Source organism: Theropithecus gelada, chromosome 19 (assembly GCF_003255815.1).
Source record: "Theropithecus gelada isolate Dixy chromosome 19, Tgel_1.0, whole genome shotgun sequence".
NCBI lineage: Eukaryota > Metazoa > Chordata > Mammalia > Primates > Cercopithecidae > Theropithecus > Theropithecus gelada.
Genome location: NC_037687.1, coordinates 11,509,986 through 11,531,063, shown reverse-complemented (window position 1 = coordinate 11,531,063; position 21,078 = coordinate 11,509,986). Strand labels below are relative to the sequence as shown.

At 45.7% G+C, this 21,078-nt stretch overlaps 2 protein-coding genes across 5 annotated transcripts in view; one reads left to right on the top strand and one right to left on the bottom strand.

Moving 5' to 3' along the window:
• Positions 1 to 21,078, bottom strand: part of LOC112611850 (zinc finger protein 136) — a 520,810-nt gene that overhangs the window by 377,456 nt on the left and 122,276 nt on the right. The window lies entirely within an intron of this gene.
• Positions 10,073 to 21,078, top strand: part of ZNF823 (zinc finger protein 823) — an 18,164-nt gene continuing 7,158 nt past the window's right edge. For 3 of the 4 annotated variants that reach the window (XM_025365777.1, XM_025365776.1, XM_025365775.1), the window contains exon 1: positions 10,073 to 10,272. Coding sequence is in view for 1 of the 4 variants with exons in the window: in XM_025365775.1 (XP_025221560.1) it covers positions 10,270 to 10,272 (3 nt within the window). In the remaining 3 variants the exon portion in view is untranslated. The remainder of the gene's footprint in view (positions 10,273 to 21,078) is intronic. The other variant, XM_025365778.1, reaches the window with a different exon arrangement.

Genomic DNA, 21,078 nt, shown 5'->3' with positions numbered 1-21,078 from the left:
GAGAAGATCCAAATAAAATAAGATATGAAAAAGGAGACATTACAACTGATACCATAGATTTTCAAAGGATCAGTAGTGGCTATATAGCAACTATATGCCAATAAATTGGAAAATCTAGAAGAAATGGACAGATTCCTAGACACATACAACCTACCAAGATTGAACCATGAAGAAACCCAAAACCTTAACAAACCAATAACAAGTAATGAGATTGAAGCTGTAATAAACATTCTCCCAGGAAAACAAAAGCCCAGGACCCAGTGGTTCCGCTGGTGAATTCTACCAAATATTTAAAGAAGAGCTAATATCAATCCTACTCAAACTATTCCCCCCCGCAAAAAAAAAAAAAAAAATACAGATGAAGGAAATTCTTCCAAACCAATTCTACAAGGCCAGTATTACTCTGACACCAAAACTAGAAAAAACATCACAAAAAGAAACTACAGGTCAATATCTCTGATGAGATTGATGCAAAAATCCTCAATAAAATACTAGCAAACTGTATTCTACAATACATGAAAAAGATTATTCATTGTGACCAAGTGGGATTTATCCTTGGGATGCAATGTTGGCTTGATATACTGAAATCAATCAATGGGATACATCATATCAATAGAATGAAGGACAAAAAAAACAAATAATCATTTCAACTGATACTGAAAAAGCATTTGATAAAATTACACATCCCTTAAGTTAGTTTCTTAAACATTTTTCTCCATTGTCTTCTAGTTTGCATTGTTTCTGATAATAAGTATGTAATAAATTTTTGCATCTCTGTGGTTAAGGTGGCTTTTTTCTCCAGTGGTTTTAAAATTTTTTCATTATCTCTGACTTTCAGCAGTTTGATGATGATGTGCCTTGGTGTAGATTTTTTCATACATTTTGTGCTTGTGGTTTGTTGAGCTTCTTGTATTTCAAGGTTTATCGTTTTCGTCTAATTTGGAAAATGTGTGGCTGATTTATTTTTGTTTTTTTAAATTTATTTATTTATTTTTGAGACAGGGTCTCATTCTGTCACCCAGGCTGGAGTGCAGTGGCACAATCTCAGCTCACTGGCAACCTCCATATCTCAGGTTTAAGAGATTCTCGTGCCTCAGCCTCTGGAGTAGCTGGGATTACAGGCATGCGCCACCACACCTGGCTAATTTTTGTATTTTTTAGTAGAGATGGGGTTTCGCCATGTTGGCCAGGCTGGTATTGAACTCCTGGCCTAAAGTGATCTGTTCTCCTCGGCCTCCCAAAGTGCTGGGATTAGAGGCGTGAGCCACTGCACCTGGCCGTGGCTGATTTTTTTTTAACAGAAGTTTTTATTCTATGTTTCCTCCTGCTTTTTTAGGAGTCTTTGTAGTTGTCCCATCACACAACTCATTGATATTCTGATTTTTTTTTTTTTTTTTTTTGAGACAGAGTTTCGCTCTCGTTGCCCAGGCTGGAGTGCAATGGTGCGATCTTAGCTCACTGCAACCTCCACCTCCTGGGTTCAAGCGATTCTTCTGCCTCAGCCTCCTAAATAGCTGGGATTACAGGCATGTGCCACCACACCGAGCTAATTTTGTATTTTTAGTAGAGATGGGGTTTCACCATGTCAGTCAGGTTGGTCTCGAACTCCTGACCTCAGGTGATACACCTGCCTTGGCCTCCCAAAGTGCTGGGATTACAGGCGTAAGCCACCACACCCGGCCTCTGATTGTTTTTTAAAAGCTACTTGTTGGTCAGACACGGTGGCTCAAGCCTATAATTCCAGCACTTTGGGAGGCCAAGGCAGGTGGATCATGAGGTCAAGAGTTTAAGACCAGCCTGGCCAAGATGGTGAAACCCTGTCTGTACCAAAAATACAAAAATTAGTCAGGTGTGGTGGTGGGCACCTGTAATCCCAGCTACTCAGGAGGCTGAGGCAGAGAATTGCTTGAACTCAGAAGGCGGAGGCTGCAGTGAGCCAAGATCACGCCCCTGCGTTCCAGCCTGTGTGACAGAGTGAGAGTTCATCTCAAAAAAAAAAAAAAAGTTACTTGTAGCTGTGTAGTCACCACCACACAGTTCATTGATGTTCTGTTCATATTTTTTGGTCATTTTTTTTTTTTTGGTGGGTATTTCATTTTAAATACCATCTACTGCTATTCTCTCTCTCTCTTTTTTTTTTTTTTTTTTTTTTTTTTTTTGAGTCATGGTCTTGCTTTCTCACCCAGGTTGGTATGCAGTGGTGTGATAATGGCTCACTGAAGCATCAAATTCCTGGGGTCAGGTGATCCTCCCACTTCAGCCTTCAAATTGCTGGGACAACAGGCATGCAACAGCGCACTGTACTAAGTTTTAAAATTTATTTAGAGACCAGGTCTCACTATGTGGCCCAGGCAGGTCTTGAACTCCTGGCCTGAAGGGATCCTCCCACACCATCCTCCCAAGTAGCTGGAATTACAGGAATGAGCCACCATGTGTGGCTTCAGCCAGTGTATTATTATTATTTTATTCTTCTTCTCTTTAGAGGTGGGGTCTGGCTATGTTGCCACAGTTGGATTTTAATTCCTAGGTTCAAGTGATCTTGCCACCTCAGACTCCAGAGTAGCTACAGGGAGATACCAATATGCACAGTCCTATCCAGTGTATGTCTTCATCCCAGATATAGTTATGTTCCTCTCTAATAACTGGAATTGTGTCGTCTTTCGTTTATAAATTGTGTTGAAGTAACACATAGTAACATAAAATTTGCCATTGAATTTTTTTTGTTTTTTAGAGGGAGTCTCACTCCATCACCAGGCTGGAGTGCAGTGGCGCCATCTCAACTTACTGCAACTTCCGCCTCCCAGGTTCAAGCAATTCTCCTGCCTCAGCCTCCCAAGTAGCTGGTGGGATTACAGGTGCCCGCCACCATGCCCAGCTAATTTTTGTATTTTTAGTAGAGATGGGGTTTCACCATGTTGGCCAGGATGGTCTCAATCTCCTGACCTCATGATCTGCCCAGCTCGGCCTCCCGAAGTGCTGGGATTGCAGGCATGAGCTACCGCGTATGGAATTCAGTAGCATTCAATACATTTATGACGTAGTGTGACCACCGCAGCTATCTCCAGAACTTTTCATCACGCCACACAGAAACTCATTACCCAGTAAATAAAAGAACTCATTCTGCCTTATCGTCAAGCCCTGATAATCTCTCTTCTACTTTCTTGCTCCATGAATTTGACTATTCTAGGTACTTCATAAGTAAAAGTCTACAATATTTCTCCTTATGTGTCTGACCTATTTCACTTAGCAAAATGTTTTCAAGGTTCTTCCATGTCGCAGAATGTACCAGTGATTCAGTTTTTTACGCCTGAATATTCTATTTTATGGGTAAACCACCCTTTGCTTCTTCACTCAGAGGCTGATGAACATGTGGGTTATATCCACAATACTGTTTTGGGAATTGTGAATAAGGCTGCCATGAAATTGGGGTACGTGTGTCTGTGTGCGTTTCTGATTTCTGTTTCTTTGGAGGTATACTTAGGAGTTGAATGGCTGGCTTACAGAGAAATTCTAAGTTCACCTTTTTCAGGAATACTTACACTGTTTTACACAGTGACTGCAGTATTTAACATTCTCCCCAGCAATGTACAAGGGTTGTCATTTCTTTCATCCTCTCCCACATTGGCTGTATAATAGCCATGCTAATGGGTGTGAATTAGAATTTCATTGTGGTTTTGATTTACATTTCCTTAATGACCAATGATGGTGAGCATCATTTCATGTACATAATTGTCTTTTATATATCTTCTTTGAACAACTTCGTTAATTAATTAATTAATTAATTATTTTTTTTTGAGACAGAGTTTTGCTCTTATTGCCCAGGCTGGAGTTCAGTGGCATGATGTCGGCTCACTGCAGCCTCCGCTTACCGGGTTCAAGCAATTCTCCTGCCTCAGCTTCCGGAGTAGCTGGGATTACAGGCACGCGCCACCACGCCTGGCTAATTTTTGTATTTTTAGCAGAGACGGGGTTTCTCCATGTTGGTCAGGCTGGTCTCGAACTCCCGACCTCAGGTGATCCACCTGCCTTGGCCTCCCAAAGTGCTGGGATTACAGGTGTGAGCCACTGCGCCCAGCTGAACAACTTTATTTCAAGTCCTTTGTTTATCTTGAATCAGGTCATTTTGTTTGTTTGTTTGTTTTTGTCTATATTTTGTGATGCCATTTATTTCTGGAGCCTGGGAATTGGCTCTGATGATCCTTCTTGGTGGTTACCTGTAGAAATGGTCTTCCATTTGTCCTTGAAATACTGATACATGCCAAGTTTGACATGGCTTACGTGAATTCATGGCTCTTATATATGAAACATGGTTCTTATTTTGAATGACGATGGCTCTTACTTTGATGGCAGGCAAGGGTACATCATAATGTTCTGCCCAGCAAGACATCAGCTCATATTTTGTTCTTCTGGCCATTGATGTTCAGTGTTCTGACAGATGCTACTCTAAAGCCCCTCTTGCCCTGTGTGTTTAGATTTTTACATTTGCCCTGATGATTAAGGATGGTGTAAAATTTTAGTAAGTCCTCCATAGTTTTTGGAAGAATGTGTTTTATATCAGCTATAAAATTACTTCCATGGTCTGATTCAGCCTACGAAGGAATGCCAAAATGAGAAATAATTTCAGTTATCAATTACTTCACCATTCACACATGAGCACGTGTAGCTGTACAGCACTGAGCCCATCCATTAAACATGCAGACAATCTCCAAACAATGGGAATGGCCTCAAGCTGGAAAGAAACTAATCCATTTGGATTACTGTGAGGGGCAGCATGGGCATTGGAGTATTCTCTGAGATATGTTGGTTTCATGCAACATATAGTTGGGTCATAAATTTTGTGCATGCCAAGGCAGCCAGTCAGTTACCTTTTAGATTATTAAGTATCCATCATCTTCGTCTACGTCCAACCCAGTGGAAGATTAGCACAAGGCAAAGCATCAAAAGAAAGAAGCTACAGTCCGGGCGCGGTGGCTCAAGCCTGTAATCCCAGCACTTTGGGAGGCCGAGACGGGCGGATCACAAGGTCAGGAGATCGAGACCATCCTGGCTAACACGGTGAAACCCCGTCTCTACTAAAAAATACAAAAAAATTAGCCAGGCAAGGTGGTGGGCGCCTGTAGTCCCAGCTACTCGGGAGGCTGAGGCAGGAAAATGGCGTAAACCCGGGAGGTGGAGCTTGCAGTGAGCTGAGATCCGGCCACTGCACTCCAGCCTGGGCAACAGAGCCAGACTCCGTCTCAAAAAAAAGAGAAGAAAGGAGCTACAGTGTGATTGGCCTAATGTATAATCTGTGCAATAGTTGTCTCCCCTTCGTACCTATTGATGGTTTTCCGATTATTGAGTTTTACTTGATAATATAAATCAAGGATAACGGCAGGTTTGTAAATTCAGCAGAGATCAGGTGCCATTTTTGGCTTCCTGTTTAGCAGTCTTTTGTTTTGTTTTGTTTTGTTTTGTTTTTGAGATGGAGTTTCGCTCTTATTGCCCAGGCTGGAGTGCAATGGTGTGATCTCAGCTCACCGCATCCGCTGCCTCCTAGGTTCAAGTGATTCTCCTGCCTCAGCCTCCCAAGTAGCTGGGACTACAGGCATATGCCATCATGCCTGGCTAATTTTGTATTTTTGGTAGAGATGGGGTTTCTCCATGTTGGCCAGGCTGGTCTTGAGCTCTTGACCTCAGGTGATCCACCTGCCTCAGCCTCCCAAAGTATTGGGATTACAGGCGTGAGCCATCTTGCCCCACCCTGTTTAGCAGTCTTTTAATGCCCAGAGATGTAGTAGAAGTCTCCTTAGTATGGGCTAGACAGTGAACAATAGCCATTTTAGTAGAGAGGTGAACAACTTCTAATAGTGTCCCAGTTATGTATGTTCATTGGCAATGGGTGTAGCAGAACAAGTTGTAAATGCAAAGGATTTTCAGATTGTGCCAACAGCAAAAAAGATTTCCAAAGCATATCTGGAATTAGTGTCACTGGTGGCAGTTTCCCCTTTGCCAACATGCAAGATCTAGTAAGAGCAATGAGCTAGAGGCTCAGGCTGATTTAGCAGTGAGAAAAGAGTATGCCTCAATTGTTTCATGTGGAGAAATTATGACAAAACCAGTTACTATGTTTTCCCCACATTTGTGTTAAGAGGGGCCTTCTCAAAATGATAGTAAGTCTAGGTCATCCACGGAGGTGTCTAGGAGATCTTCCTGTGGCTTTAAGACCATTTCTTTTTTTTTTTTTGAGACGGAGTCTCGCTCTGTCGCCCAGGCTGGAGTGCAGTGGCGCGATCTCAGCTCACTGCAAGCTCCACCTCCCGGGCTCACGCCATTCTCCCGCCTCAGCCTCCGAGTAGCTGGGACTACAGGCGCCCGCCACCACGCCCGGCTAGTTTTTTGTATTTTTAGTAGAAACGGGGTTTCACCATGTTAGCCAGGATGGTCTCGATCTCCTGACCTCGTGATCCACCCGCCTCGGCCTCCCAAAGTGCTGGGATTACAGGCTTGAGCCACCGCGCCCGGCCAAGACCATTTCTATCTGTGTGTGACAGTCATGTGAAATGGGGTGGGGCTCTCCAACATCAGGTCAAGGTAGTATAGTGGCCAGATTTACTGGGAAGATGTCAGAAATAAATCAATACGACAGAACTGAGAGTCTGGAAATAACCCCCTTTGCTATCATTTGAATGTTTGTGTTCCCTCAAAATTCATAGGTTAGAACTCAATCCCTAGCACCACAGTTTTGGGAGGTGGAGACTTTTGGTCTTTTGGCAGAGCCCTCATGAATAGACTAATGCCACTATAACGGGTTTGATGGATGGGGTTCACCCTCTCTTGCCCTCTGTCTTCTGCCCTGTGAGGATGCAGTGTTCCTTCCCTCCAGAAGATGCAGTAAGAGGGCCTTCCCTAGGTGCCGGCACCTTTATCTTGGAATTCCCAGCATCCAGAACTATGAGAAAACTGATTAATATTCTTTACAAATTGCCCATTTGGCAGTATTTCATTATAGCTGCACACACGGACTAAGACACTCTTCATGGATAGTTAATTAATTTGCAACAAATAGGCCAAGATAAATTAAAGGGGAAAGTCTTTTCAACAAGCTACTAGAGAAGTTGAATATTGACCTTCAGAAACATGAACTGAGCTCCTGACAGCACGCATTAAAGTTAACTCACACTGAAATGGTAAAAATACATATAAATTCAGCAACAGATATTAGAGGGTCTTTGTGACAGAGGGTTGGGGAAGGAGTTGCGTTTCATTTTCTTAAAAAAAAAAAAAACAAAAAAAAAACTCAGCCGGGCATGGTGACTTACGCCTGTAATCCCAGCACTTTGGAAGGCCAAGGCAGGTGGATCACAAGGTCAGGAGATGAAGACCACGGTGAAACCCCGTCCCTACTAAAAATACAAAAAATTAGCTGGGAGCGGTGGCGGGTCCCTGTAGTCCCAGCTACTCGGGAGACTGAGGCAGGAGAATGGCGTAAACCTGGGAGGCGGAGCTTGCAGTGAGCTGAGACTGGGCCACTGCACTCCAGCCTGGGCGACAGGGCGAGACTCCGTCTCAAAAAAAAAAAAAAAAAAAAAAAAAGAAACCTCTGAAATAAACATCCTAATTCAGAAAAGCATAGTGTTGCCATAGAACTGACTGTGAGGAAACTAACAGCAATAATTTCTATATTGTGTTTAAACTTGCACACACAAATTTTGAGCTTTCTAGCTTCTCTTAGGATTTCTTTTGTCCTTTCTCCCTGTTGGGGGTTGGGGAAAGTGGGTCTCACGATTGTTGATTTTTCCTTCATCATGGTAATGTGAACAGCTATTTTTGTCTGGAAGCTTTTATATGTATTTAAATCATTGCAGAAATCAACTACTTACTTGTTGCCATTTGTAAAAATATACGAAATCTGTATATAAATCCCTGACAATCAGTTAGTTTGATACATTGTGCTCTCTTTTAACATGTGTGGAAACAAATAAATAGAACATTGTTCCAGGAGCAGTTAATGTGAGGAGTGAGGGGTGGAGCATTTCATAGCATAGAATGGTAGTTTATCCTTCAGAAAGCAGTTTCTAGCATAATAGACTGGGAGTGTGTGTGTATGTGCGTGTGTGCGCGCCTTTTTTTTTTTTTTTTTTTTTTTTTTTTTTTTTTTGAGACGGAGTCTCGCTGTCTTCCAGGCTGCAGTGCAGGGGCGTGATCCTGATCTCGGCTCACCACAACCTCCGCCTACCGGGTTCAAGCGATTCTCCTGCCTCAGCCTCCTGAGTAGCTGGGATTACAGGCGCGTGCAACAGCGCCCGGCTAATTTTTTGTATTTTAGTAGAGATGGGGTTTCACCGTGTTAGCCAGGATGGTCTCCATCTCCTGACCTCATGATCCGCCCGCCTCGGCCTCCCAAAGTGCTGGGATTACAGGCGTGAGCCACCGCACCCGGCCGAGACATCATTTTTTTCATTCGTTTTCTAAACATGTCCATTTGTCCTGGCAGAAAATGCTATAGTTTCTAGAAGTTGATTGAAGATTTCATTTGATCTATTGACATCTCATGTTCAGCTCCTTTCTATTTAGCCATGGGTACCAGCTTCTAGTTTATAACATTTTTTTTTTTTTTTTTTTTTGAGATGGAGTTTTGTTTTGTTTTGTTTTGTTTTGTTTCTCACTCTGTAGCCCAGGCTGGAGTGCAGTGGTGTGATGGTGGCTCACTGAAACCTCTGCCTCCCAGGTTCAAGCGATTCTCCTGCCTCAGCCTCCTGAGTAGCTGGGGTTATAGGCGCGCGCCACCACGCCCAACTAATCTTTGTATTTTTAGTAGAGATGGGGTTTCACCATGTTTGTCAGGCAGGCTGGTCTCGGACTCCTGACCTCGTGATCCCTTTTTTTTTTTTTGAGACGGAGTTTCGCTCTTGTTGCCCAGGCTGGAGTGCAATGGCATGATCTCCGCGCACCGCAACCTCCACCTCTCGGGTTCAAGCGATTCTCCTGCCTCAGCCTCCTGAGTAGCTGTGATTACAGGCGTGCGCCACCACACCCGGCTAATTTCGTATTTTTAGTAGAAACGGGGTTTCACCATGTTTGTCAGGCTGGTCTCAAACTCCCGACCTCAGGTGATCCACCCGCCTCGGCCTCCCAAAGTGCTGGGATTACAGGCGTCAGCCACTGCGCCCGGCCATAACGCTTTTAAGTCTAATATTCTTACTTCATAAATATATGGAGAAAGGCTAATGTTTTCAAATTCAAAGTCTAATGTCTCGGCTTTTGATTGAAGCGTTTAATTTATGAACATTTAATGGCATAAGGAGGGAGAATTTCCACGCTGTCCAGAGGGGACAGGTATTTTGAGATCTCAGAGTTAAATTCTTAATTGTCCCTCCCGTATCACCAGCTTCTGATCCACCCCGGGGCTCCGTCTTAGGAATCATTGTCTGGCTTCCCAGCTTGGGGATACGTTTGGCCTCCTGAAAGGGGGTCTGCTTGTGAACTGTTGGTGCAATAGGCTGCTTCTCTGAGCTAGTTCAAGTTTTTGCTTTTCTTCTGAGTCTTTACAAAATATTGATGCCATATAATTCCAGTTTTTCCACATACTTAACCATTTTATTTTGTTGTGTTTTTATCTTCTGGGCTGCAAATGAGTAGATTGTGAGATAAGGTGAGGGAACGGCTTGACCACGTCGCCAACAGCCTCATCCCAAATTCCTGATCCCTGGAGGACATCAGGCCCTCCCTCCTGCTGCAGGGTGGCCTGTGTGCCCTGGGATCCCCTCCTGCTCCGAGGTCCGGGAATGGCCCCACTGGACAGGGAGCCTCGAATTCCCTGCACACACTTGTGAGTCCCTGTCCAGGAGAAAAAAGCAGGAAGAATCCACTGAGTACAATCAGGAAATTCTAAAATGCAAACGTCACTTCGGGAGGGGTCAGGTCACTGCGTTGGGAGGAAGCCCGCCTTGCCAAGGGCAGTGTCTGGAACCTGTTCATCCGGCTCCACTCAGCACTGCGAGATCGCTTCTTCTGTCAATCAGTCACCAAGGGGCGGGATCTGGAGCACTATCCAATCAGGGCCGAGGGGGCGGGGGGTGTGAGAACTGTCAATCAGGCACGCTGCAGGCAGGAGGGTGCGACGTTCAAAGAGCCCGCGGAGTCTTCTCCACGCCCCTGCGCTCTGAGTCCTGGGTCTGTCGCTGAGAGAGAGACGCCCTGGAAGGTCTGTATCAGCGTCTGTCTCGCCGGGACCCACACTGGACGCTGGCTTATAGGGAGGACACCCGGACACCAAGAAGCCGGGAAATGGTGAGTGTGCAGGGCCCGGCGTCCCGAGGCAAAGAAGGGGCAGGTTGGAACTGGCCGGAACCGACCGTGAGGGGACCCGGGCCTCGTCCTGGGCGACTCCGGGGTCTGCAAACCAGAGTGCCCCTGGCGCAGCTCGGCCCTTGGTCCCCTCGGCCGCAAGATGGGGCTGAGGCGGCAGCCGGGACCCCGGGCGTCCTGTCCCGTCCCTGCGCGGCCACTGCGGCCGGCGCCCTCTCTGGGCAGCTCCGCGCCCGCAGCTCCGCGTCTCCCCAGATTGTGCGGCTGTAACCGGCACAGGTTCGCGGCCCGAGTCACTGCACCGAGACGCCGAAGGCTACATCAGAAACAGTTTAATGGGGGAGAGGGGAGGAAACCCCAGATCCGCGTCCCTGAGAGGTTTGGGGATGGGGTGTTTGGGGGTGTGGACAGGGGAGGCTGGGGTGTGGGGTCGCTGGTTGGTGGGGAAGTGAGGGGTGACTCCTGGGACTGGAGGTGAAGAAACCGTATTCTCCTGCTGAGTGGGCTCCCTCGTGGGGTCTTCAGCCTGCTTGGCGCCAGCCTTTCCGCTGCAATTCAGGATCCGAGAAAGAACTCAGGCGACTCTTGAGCAACTCTCAGAGATCTTATCCCCAGGCACGATGAGGAAGCCGGTGGTCAGCGTCTGCTGTGACCTGACTCTCAGGGAGGCGGCCTTGCGAGGCAGCGGGGCTGAGAGCACCTGGTTAATATCTAACTGCAATCTCGCCTCCAGCCTGGCTCGCAGTTCCTGTGAACCCGGTGAGGAGGCTGCACGGTGACAACGGAGGGTCACCAGGCAGAATCCAGACTCGTGTGTGTGGGCTTTGTGCTTGGGAAGAGGAGCTGTGGTGGGTTCCCCAGTCCCTTTTTTCTTCCCAAGGGTGACCGGTTCCCCTCCGAGTCTTCCACAGATGTGGGCAGCAGGGTCTCAAATCCACCACCCTGTCCCCCATCCTAACTCCTCCTAGGGCTGGCAGCAAATCCCTTGGTTTCAGAGCCTTCCCCAGGCTAACTTTCTCTCAATTCACAGCAACTTTATGAACTCTTTGTCCCTCAGGCAATATTTCAAACAGAGGCATTATTTTAATTGTCACTTTCTTTTCACATAGCAAGTAAGGTTCTTTTTAAAAGATTTGTTTTGGGTTTGTGAACATTTCACATGTGAGGAAGCAAAGAATGACCACTTGACTCCACTGCAAAAAAAAAAAAAAAAAAATGTTTGTGTGACTGTCCTTTATCCTGTCTACATAGAGATATCCGAATATTTTCAGTCAAGGTTCCTCTTTGCAAATGGCATAGGGTGATCTGTCCTCAGCCCAGTCTCTGTGGTGTCCTGGTCCTGGGTTACAGAACTGTTTGTGGCTGCTCCAAGATGCTCATAGCTGCTAAGTCTTTTGTAGTGTCTAGTGAATATCAGCTTTGAGTAACTCCTCCCAGAGGACAGCCTGAGGTGGGGGGTGGGACCTTATAGGGGAGCTGCCGGATGCCTTGGGGTGGGAGGAGTTCCCTGATATACTGTTCCTCAAAAAGCAAAGCCCTTAACACATTCAGTTTTTCTTCCCCAACCCCAGTTTCCATTCCTTGGGGACACGTGGCTGGTGAGCCAGCTGGTTGGCGGTATTGAGGGAGCTTCTCCTGGGAGGGTAATTACTCAGCAGTTCATGGGGGTGGAAGATGTCCCAAGTGATAGGAGGACCTCACCTGACACTTGAGTCAGATTTGTCTGTGTTCCAGTCAGCCCCTCCCTGCATTTGTCATCTTGAAAAGATTTGTTCACTCATTTCAGCTTCAGCTTTTTATTAACTGCTAAATGCATTTTATCATTAGAGCTTAATAAAGAAAGCAAAGTATGTTCAAAACGGCAAGAACAAGTTGGGTTTCAGAAAACTAATTACATATTTAGTCCTATATTTTATTTCTTTTTAAAACTTTTATTTACTTTTTTTTTTTGAGACGGAGTCTCACTCTGTTGCCCAGGCTGGAGTACAGTGGCGTGATCTCGGCTCACTGCAGTCTCAACCTCCTGGGTTCAAGCAATCCTCCCACCTTGGCCTCCTGAGTAGCTAGGATTACAGATGTACGCTACCACGCCCAGCTAATTTTTAAAATATTTTTAGTAGAGACAGGGTTTCACCATGTTGGCCAGGCTGGTCTCGAACTTCTGACCTCAAGTGTTCCACCTGCCTTGGCGTCTCAAAGTGCTGGGATTACAGCAGTGAGCCACCATGCCTGGCCTCAGGTCTGTTTTTTTATTGGATGATTTCAAATGGAATTTCAGGGCCTAGCAGTGAAAAGAAATTGGGAAAAACTCTTTTCCTTTATGACTGCAGAAAAATGAATACATTTTTGCAAGAAAGAGTGGTGGATATATTGATGAATTATAAAGATTTACCAAAATGTTAGTTCCTCTCCTTTGTAGAGTGGAGAATCTGAGACAGTGGATAACTCTATTCTGTTCCTGTTATGTGGACTTGACAGATAAATGCTAAATCCTGTGGGACAGGACTTTCCAACAGCTAAAGAACTCAAATATCATTATTCATTTACTAAATGATTTATTATTATGGAAAATGATAAATTAATGACATTTGTTTTCTGAAACGGATAGATACTTGTGCTTTTTCTATTGAGCTATAAAATATAGATGCGTTGCGGTTTTCTTCCCTCCTATAAATGTAAATTGGAGTGATTTTGCTGAACTCATCACACATGGTATGTTTTTTTTAAATCCCCGTGTAAGGCAGGTAAGGGTAAGTGAGTAGCCTTGACTGGGGTGGAGAAGCCTGAGGCCACTGACTCTGAGCTAAGATCAATCTGGAGCCTGCAAAGGGAGGTCATTGAAGACCCAGATGAGTTGGTTCTTCCTGGGGAACCTCCCTGGCAGGTGTCCCAACCTGTTCATTCCAAACATGGGAGGAGCCCTTTATACTGAGAGAAGCTACAGAGCACTGGAAAGTTGGAGATCCACAGGCAGAGACATTTGGGGTGATGCCCTGTCTGAGGTAGTCTTTGTTACCGTTGTGGGGATGTTGCTAGATGTTCTCAAGTAAAATGAATCTGGATTTGGACAAGAAGTGACTTCATTCTAAAAACATATTGCAAAAGGAGAAAACTACCAACTATAAGATCTGCAAGGATCTCAAAGCTTAGGCAGAAAATTGCTTTCCTTTTTCTTTTTTGAGACGGGGTCTCGCTCTGCTGCCCAGGCTGGGTGCAGTGGTGCGATCTCAGTTCACTGCAATCTCCGCCTCCCAGGTTCAAGTGATTCTCCTGCCTCAGCCTCCTGTGTAGCTAGGATTACAGGTGCCCGCCACCATGCCCAGCTAATTTTTGTATTTTTAGTAGAGATGGGGCTTCACCGTGTTAGCCAGGATGGTCTCCATCTTTTGACCTCAACTGATCAGCCTGCCTCGGCCTCCCAAAGTGGTGGGATTACAGGCATGAGCCCCCACGCACAGCCAGAAAAATTGCTTTTCAAAGTGAAGAGCAAACAATATTAGAAAGAAGGTAGGAGAGAGAGCAGGATGGAAGGTGAAAATCAGATTCTACATCAGAGAATGTTTCACCTTGACTTCAGTCAGTTCTTAGGAGAGGTTAAAAAGGAGGGATTGTGGCCAGGCACATGGCTCACGCCTGTAATCCCAACACTTCGGGAGGCCAAGGCGAGTGGATCACCTGAAGCCGGGAGTTCGAGACCAGCCTGGCCAACTTGGCAAAACCCCGTCTCTACTAAAAATACAAAAATTACCTGGGTGTGGTGGCACGCGCCTGTAGTCCCAGCTACTCCGGAGACTGAGGCAGGAGAATCGCTTGAACCCGGGAGGCGGAGGTTGCAGTGAGCCGAGATTGTGAGCCACCGCACTCCAGCCTGGGTGACAGAGCAAGACTCCATCTCAAAATAAATAAATAAATAAATAGATTAATTAAAAAGAGGAATTGTGGCTCAGACTGAGTCCAGCAGGGAGAGAAACTTAAGGAAGGTTTGCTCTACATTAATTTTGTGCAGGCTGGTTAGTGAAGACAAAATTGTTCAGCTAATCATTTCTGAGGCAAAAGTGGGAATTTGGTGGGGTTTTTGTCTGGTCTTGTTACAGGTTAAAAAGGGGGCATAGTCGAAGCAATGCAGAGGGTGTTACATTGCATTCAGCTGCTTGTTCAGAACACACAGGACAGGTGGTAGAAGGCTGAGGTGATTTCTTTTCTTTTCTTTTTATTTTTTAAGGCAGAGTCTCACTCTGTTTCCCAGGCTAGAGTGCAGTGGCATGATCTCAGCTCACTGCAACCTCCACCTTGCCTCCCAGGCTCAAGCGATCCTCCCGCCTCAGCCTCCCGAGTAGCGGAAACTACAGGCATGCGCCACTAGGCCCAGCTAATTTTTGTATTTTTCATAGAGATGGGGTTTCGCCATGTTGCCCAGGCTGGTCTTGAACTCGTGGGCTTAAGTGATCCAGCTGCCTCGGCCTCCCAAAGTACTGAGATTACAGGTGTGAGCCACCTAACCTGGTCTGAGGTGATTTATTTAATTCTAGCTATTAACCGAGATTACAGAGCTGGGGTTAAATTCAACATTATTAGAAGTCTGGTTTTATATTCACTGTGTTTGTTTAATCAGAGTATTGTACAAATTTAAAAGTCTGTTGGGGCTGACTTAGAGAAAGACTCCTTTTGATTCTGCCTGCTGGATGAAGGGGTTTATGAATCTGAGAGTTTATTTGGGTCTGTGATACAATTTTTAAAAATATTTGGTCTTTTAAAATTTTTTTTTTTTTTTTTTTTTTGAGACGGAGTCTTGCGCTGTCGCCCAGGCTGGAGTGCAGTGGCCGGATCTCAGCTCACTGCAAGCTCCGCCTCCCGGGTTCACGCCATTCTCCGGCCTCAGCCTCCCGAGTAGCTGGGACTACAGGCGCTGCCACCTCGCCTGGCTATTTTTTGTATTTCTTAGTAGAGACGGGGTTTCACCGTGTTAGCCAGGATGGTCTCGATCTCCTGACCTCATGATCCACCCATCTTGGCCTCCCAAAGTGCTGGGATTACAGGCTTGAGCCACCGCGCCCGGCCTAATCTTTTAAAATTTTTGAGACAGAATCTTGTTCTGCCTTCTAGGCTGGAGTGCAGTGGCATGATCTCAGCTCACTGCAACCTCCATCTCCTGGGCTCAAACAATCTTCCTGCCTCAACCCCCCAAGTAGCTGGAACTACAAGCGTGCACCATCATGCCCAGCTAATTTTTGTATTTTTTGTAGAGACAGGGTTTTGCCATGTTGCCCAGGCTGGTCTTGAACTCCCAACCTCAGGTGATTCTCCTACCTTGGCCTCCCAAAGTGCTGAGAATACAGGTGTGAGTCACCGTGCCCAGCCTAAAAAAAATTGGTAGTTGTTTCTTTTTTTCTTTTCTTTTTTTTTTTGAGGTGGAGTCTCACTCTCTCTCCAGGCTGGAGTGCAGTGGCGCAATCTCGGCTCACTGCAACCTCCGCCTCCCGGATCAAGCGATCCTCCTGCCTCAGCCTCCCAAATAGCTAGGACTACAGGCATGTACCACCATGCCTGGCTAATTTTGCCTTTTTTGTAGAGGTGGGGTTTCTCCATGTTGGCCAGGCTGGTCTCGAACTCCTGACCTCAGGTGATCCACCTGCCCTGGCCTCCCAAAATGCTGGGATTACAGGTGTGAGCCACTGTGCCTGGCCTTTAGCCAGTTATTGAACTGGAGGATGGTGCTGTTGTATTTATACACAGTTGGTTAAAAGGTTAGTTCTTGGGGCTTATAAATGACATCTGCAGTGGGGGCCTGTTGTGGGACGGGGCCTGTTGTGGGACTGAGCCCTCTAGTAAGAAACTTAAGGGATCTGTGTTAATTCTGGGTAGGGTGAGAATTGAATTGTTGGACACCCAGTTGTTGCTGGAGAATTGGTTGGTGTTCAGCGAACAGCACACCTTTGTTATGAGAAGTCAGAGGCACCACAGGTCAAAGCCTTAAACTGACTGTCTATTATTCATTATATGTTTATCATGTGTGAATCCAGATGCATAGTTTTCTCTCTTCTGAGTTTTCAGTTAATTAATATTACACTTAATATTCCATTAATACGATGCTGAAAAGGTTTTTTTGTTTTTTTGAGACGGAGTTTTGCTCTTGTTGTTGCCCAGGCTGAAGTGCAGTGGTGCAATCTTGGCTCATGGCAACCTCTGCCTCCCGGGTTCAAGTGATTCTCCTGCCTCAGCCTCCTGAGAAGCTGGGATTACAGGCGTGCACCACCACGCCTGGCTAATTTTGTATTTTTAGTAGAGACAGGGTTTCTCCATGTTTGTCAGGCTAGTCTCGAACTCCCGACCCCAGGTGATCCGCCTGCCTCAGCCTTCCAAAATGCCGGGATTGCAGAGTGAGCCACCACGCCTGGCCAGTTTTTTTTAGTTTCTTTGCCTCAGTCTGTTTGATACATGCTGCTGTCTGAGGCGTGGGTCACCCACTTCACTCTCATATTCCACAGCTCATAGGATTTGAATTGTTTCATTTTTGTTGGACTTCGTTGACAATGTCATCTTTGTTTTTGTCCCCAAATGATAACACTTTATAAATTTTGTACATACGGGGGGAAATGTGCTGGGTTGTAGATTATGGATAAATTTAAATGTACTAGGAAAACCTGTTGGCACATTTGGATTAACTGGCAGACCATGTGTGCATGTGTGTTTATTCCTTACAAATATTTATCTCCGTGTGATTATATGTTGCTTTTTACTGATTAGCATTGGTGCTGAGCATTTCTTCTATATGGTCTTTCATCTTCTGTGAAATAATTTTCAGCCATTTTCTCATTAATTAATTAATTAATTTTTAAGTCAGGGTCTTGCACTGTCACCCAGGCTGGAGTGCAGTTCTGGGATCATGGCTCACTGCAGCCTCAGATTCCTGGGCTCAAGCAATCCTCCTGCCTTAGTCTCCTATGTAGCTGGAACTGCAGGCACATGCCACCATCCCTGGCTAATTTTTAAATTTTTTTGTAGAGATGAGGTTTTGCCATGCTGCCTAGGCTGGTCTCAAACTCAAGCAGTCCTCCCGCCCCAACCTCCCAGAGTGTTGGGATGACAGGCATAAGTCATGCACAACTCTTCTTAATTTTCAGAGTTGAATTTCTTAGTTCCTTCCTTTAGGACCTACTTACATAAGAAAACGGCCGGGTGCGGTGGCTCACGCCTGTAATCCCAGCACTTTGGGAGGCTGAGGCGGGTGGATCACCTGAGGTTGGGAGTTCAAGACCACCCTGACCAACACGGTGAGACCCTGTCTGTACTAAAAATACAAAATTAGCTGGGCAGGGTGGCACAGGCCTGTAATCCCAGCTACTTGGGAGGCTGAGGCAGAAAAATCACTTGAACCCAGGAGACAGAGGTTGCAGTGAGCTGAGATCACGCCATTGCACTCCAACCTGGGCAACAAGAGCGAAACTCTGTCCCCCCACCAAAAAAAAAAAAAAAGATTCTTTACTCAGGGACAAGATGTAAGCCCTAAATCATAAGACCTCCCCAAACAGGTTAATTTCCAAACGTAACCTGTAGGATAGTACTTCTTTATCTGGCCAGGTGACCTAATTGTTTTTTCTGGTAGACACCTTATGGCCCATTGTCTGACCTGTTTTTATTTTATTATTACCAAGGTAGCCACTGCCAAAATAATCTTACAAAGAAAGCCCTGACTGGGTAGAAATTAGATTCAGGTATATTGGTCAGGTAAGACACAGAGAAAGCAACTCAACAAAATGCAAGAAATAACAGAAACTATGTATTACTTAGAGATCCCAGAAAGAAGAGGTTAGCAAGCATTGAATGCCAGTAGGTACTGGGAAGCCATCTAGGGCATGTGTATTTTGCCATGTGGTTTTATAAGTTTTGCCTTATGTATTTTGATGATTTGTTTTATGAGCGTAGATATTAAGGATTATTATGTCTTCTTGTAGAATTGACTTCTTTATCTTTATGAAATCTCTTCATCCCTTGTATCTTTCCTTGACCTAAAATGTGATTTATCTGAATTTAAAATAGCTGTTCCATATTTCTTTTGATTAGGGCAAGAATGTCATATATTCCTCCATACCTTTATATTTCATGTATGTGTGTCTTTCAGTTTAAAATGGTTTTCATGTACACATTGCTGAGTCTTGTTTTATTTGTTGGTTTTTTTTTTAGAGACAGAGTCTTGCTGTCTTGCCCAGGCTGGAGTGCAGTGGCACAATCTCAGCTCACTGCAGCCTCCGCCTCCTGGGTTCGAGTGAATCTCATGCCTCAGCCTCCCGAGTAGCTGAGATTATAGGCATGCATCGCCACGCCAGGCTAATTTTTTTGTATTTTTAGTAAAGACGAGATTTCACCACATTGGCCAGGCTGGTCTCAAACTCCTGGCCTCAAGCAATGCACCCGCCTCAGCATTCCAAAATGCAGGGCTTACAGGCATGAGTCACCGTGCTGACCAGCCTTGTTTTTTTTAATTCTATTCAGCCAGTCCATGTCTTTTTAACTGGTATGTATAGCTAATACACATTCAAAGTGGTATTGACATAATTGGTAATATGTATATATGTTATTGTTTTCTATTCTTATACTTGACTGTTTTTTTAACTTCTTCACTTTTTCTGCTTTCATTTTAACTGAGCATTCTGTATGTTTCTTTTTTTTTTTTTTTTTTTTGAGACGGAGTTTTGCTTTTGTCACCTAGGCTGGAGTACAATGGCACGATCTCGGCTCACTACAACCTCTGCCTCCCAGGTTCAAGCAATTCTTCTGCCTCAGCTTCCCAATAGCTGGGATTACAGGCATGCCACCATGCCCGGCTAATTTTGTATTTTTAGTAGAGACGGAGTTTCACCATGTTGGTCAGGCTAGTCTTGATCTCCTGACCTTGTGATCCACTTGCCTCGCCTCCCAAAGTGCTGGGATTACAGGCGTGAGCCACCGCACCCGGCCATAAGTCTACTTGTTTCTTAAATTTTATTAGTGAATTCCCTAGAGTTTGTAGTACACCATTTACAACTAATGGACCTTCAGTTTCAAATAATGCTATACTGGCTTTGAGAGTAGCACTGGTATTACTTACTGTTCCAAATTCCTTCCTCCCATCCAATATAACATCACTGTCATTCATTTGCCCTATTGGAACCTGTTACTACCCAATACATTGCTAGTATTATTTCAAACAAATTTGTATCTGTTAGATCAGGTAGGTATAACAAAAATATTCCCTAATATAACTGGGTGCTTTTCAGTACCTTAATTTCTTTCTTTTTTTTTTTTTTTTTTTTCGAGATGGAGTCTCACTCTGTTGCCCAGGCTGGAGTGCAGTGGTGCGATCTCAGCTCACTGCAACTTCCGCCTACTGGGTTTTAAGCAATTCTCTCTGCCTCAGCCTCCTGAGTAACTGAGATTACAAGGAGCTCACCACCACGCCCAAGCTGGAGTGCAGTGGTGCAATCTTGGCTCACTGCAAGCTCTGCTTCGTGGATTCACGCCATTCTCCTGCCTCAGCCTCCTGAGTAGCTGGGACTACAGGCACCCGCTACCACACCTGGCTAATTTTTTTTTTTTTTATTAGGGGTTTCACAGTGTTAGCCAGGATGGTCTCAATCTCCTGACCTCGTGATCCACCCACCTCGGCTTCCCAAAGTGCTGGGATTACAGGCGTGAGCCACCGCGCCTGGCCAATGTTTTTTGTATTTTTAGTAGAGACGGGTTTTTGCCATGTTGGCCAGGCTGGTTTTGAACTCCTGACCTCAGGTGATCCACCCGCCTTGGGCTCCCAAAGTGCCAAGATTACAGGCATGAGCCATCGTGCCTGGCCTCCAGTACCCTAATTTCTGAAGGAAATTTTATCTCCAGCTTTTCTTCCCACGACTTAGTAGGTCTGCTGTGCGTCTTTTTTTTTTTTTTTTTTTTTTTTGAGACGGAGTCTCGCTCTGTCGCCCAGGCTGGAGTGCAGTGGCCGGATCTCAGCTCACTGCAAGCTCCGCCTCCCGGGTTCCCGCCATTCTCCTGCCTCAGCCTCCCGAGCAGCTGGGACTACAGGCGCCGCCACCTCACCCGGCTAGTTTTTTGTATTTTTTAGTAGAGACGGGGTTTCACCATGTTAGCCAGGATGGTCTCGATCTCCTGACCTCATGATCCGCCCGTCTCGGCCTCCCAAAGTGCTAGGATTACAGGCTTGAGCCACCGCGCCCGGCTGCTGTGCGTCTTAACTGTAATCTGTTGTTCCAGGAGGTTGCAGGCTTTTTGTGTATTTTGCAACATTTTGAAACAGTTCTTGACACATTTGACCCTGATTGGGTTCCATTACTGATGAAGTAGAAAAGAGAACCTCCTTTCAGACCTTTGGATAGTCCCCAGACGATTGGAAAATACAAAGGCAATAATTTGCAGATAAGACCTGATCTGCTACCTCTAGGGATCCACACTGAAAACTTGGTCTGCTGTCTTTGAGATTGGCTTTGATGTGAGGAGGGATTGGGCCAAGGACAGATAAAAACTCACTAAGGGCCGGGCGCGGTGGCTCAAGCCTGTAATCCCAGCACTTTGGGAGGCCGAGGTGGGTGGATCACGAGGTCAGGAGATCGAGACTATCCTGGCTAACATGGTGAAACCCCGTCTCTACTAAAAACACAAAAAACTAGCCGGGCGTGGTGGCGGGCGCCTGTAGTCTCAGCTACTTGGGAGGCTGAGGCGGGAGAATGGCGTGAACCCGGGAGGCGGAGCTTGCAGTGAGCCGAGATCACGCCACTGCACTCCAGCCTGGGAGCACAGCGAGAC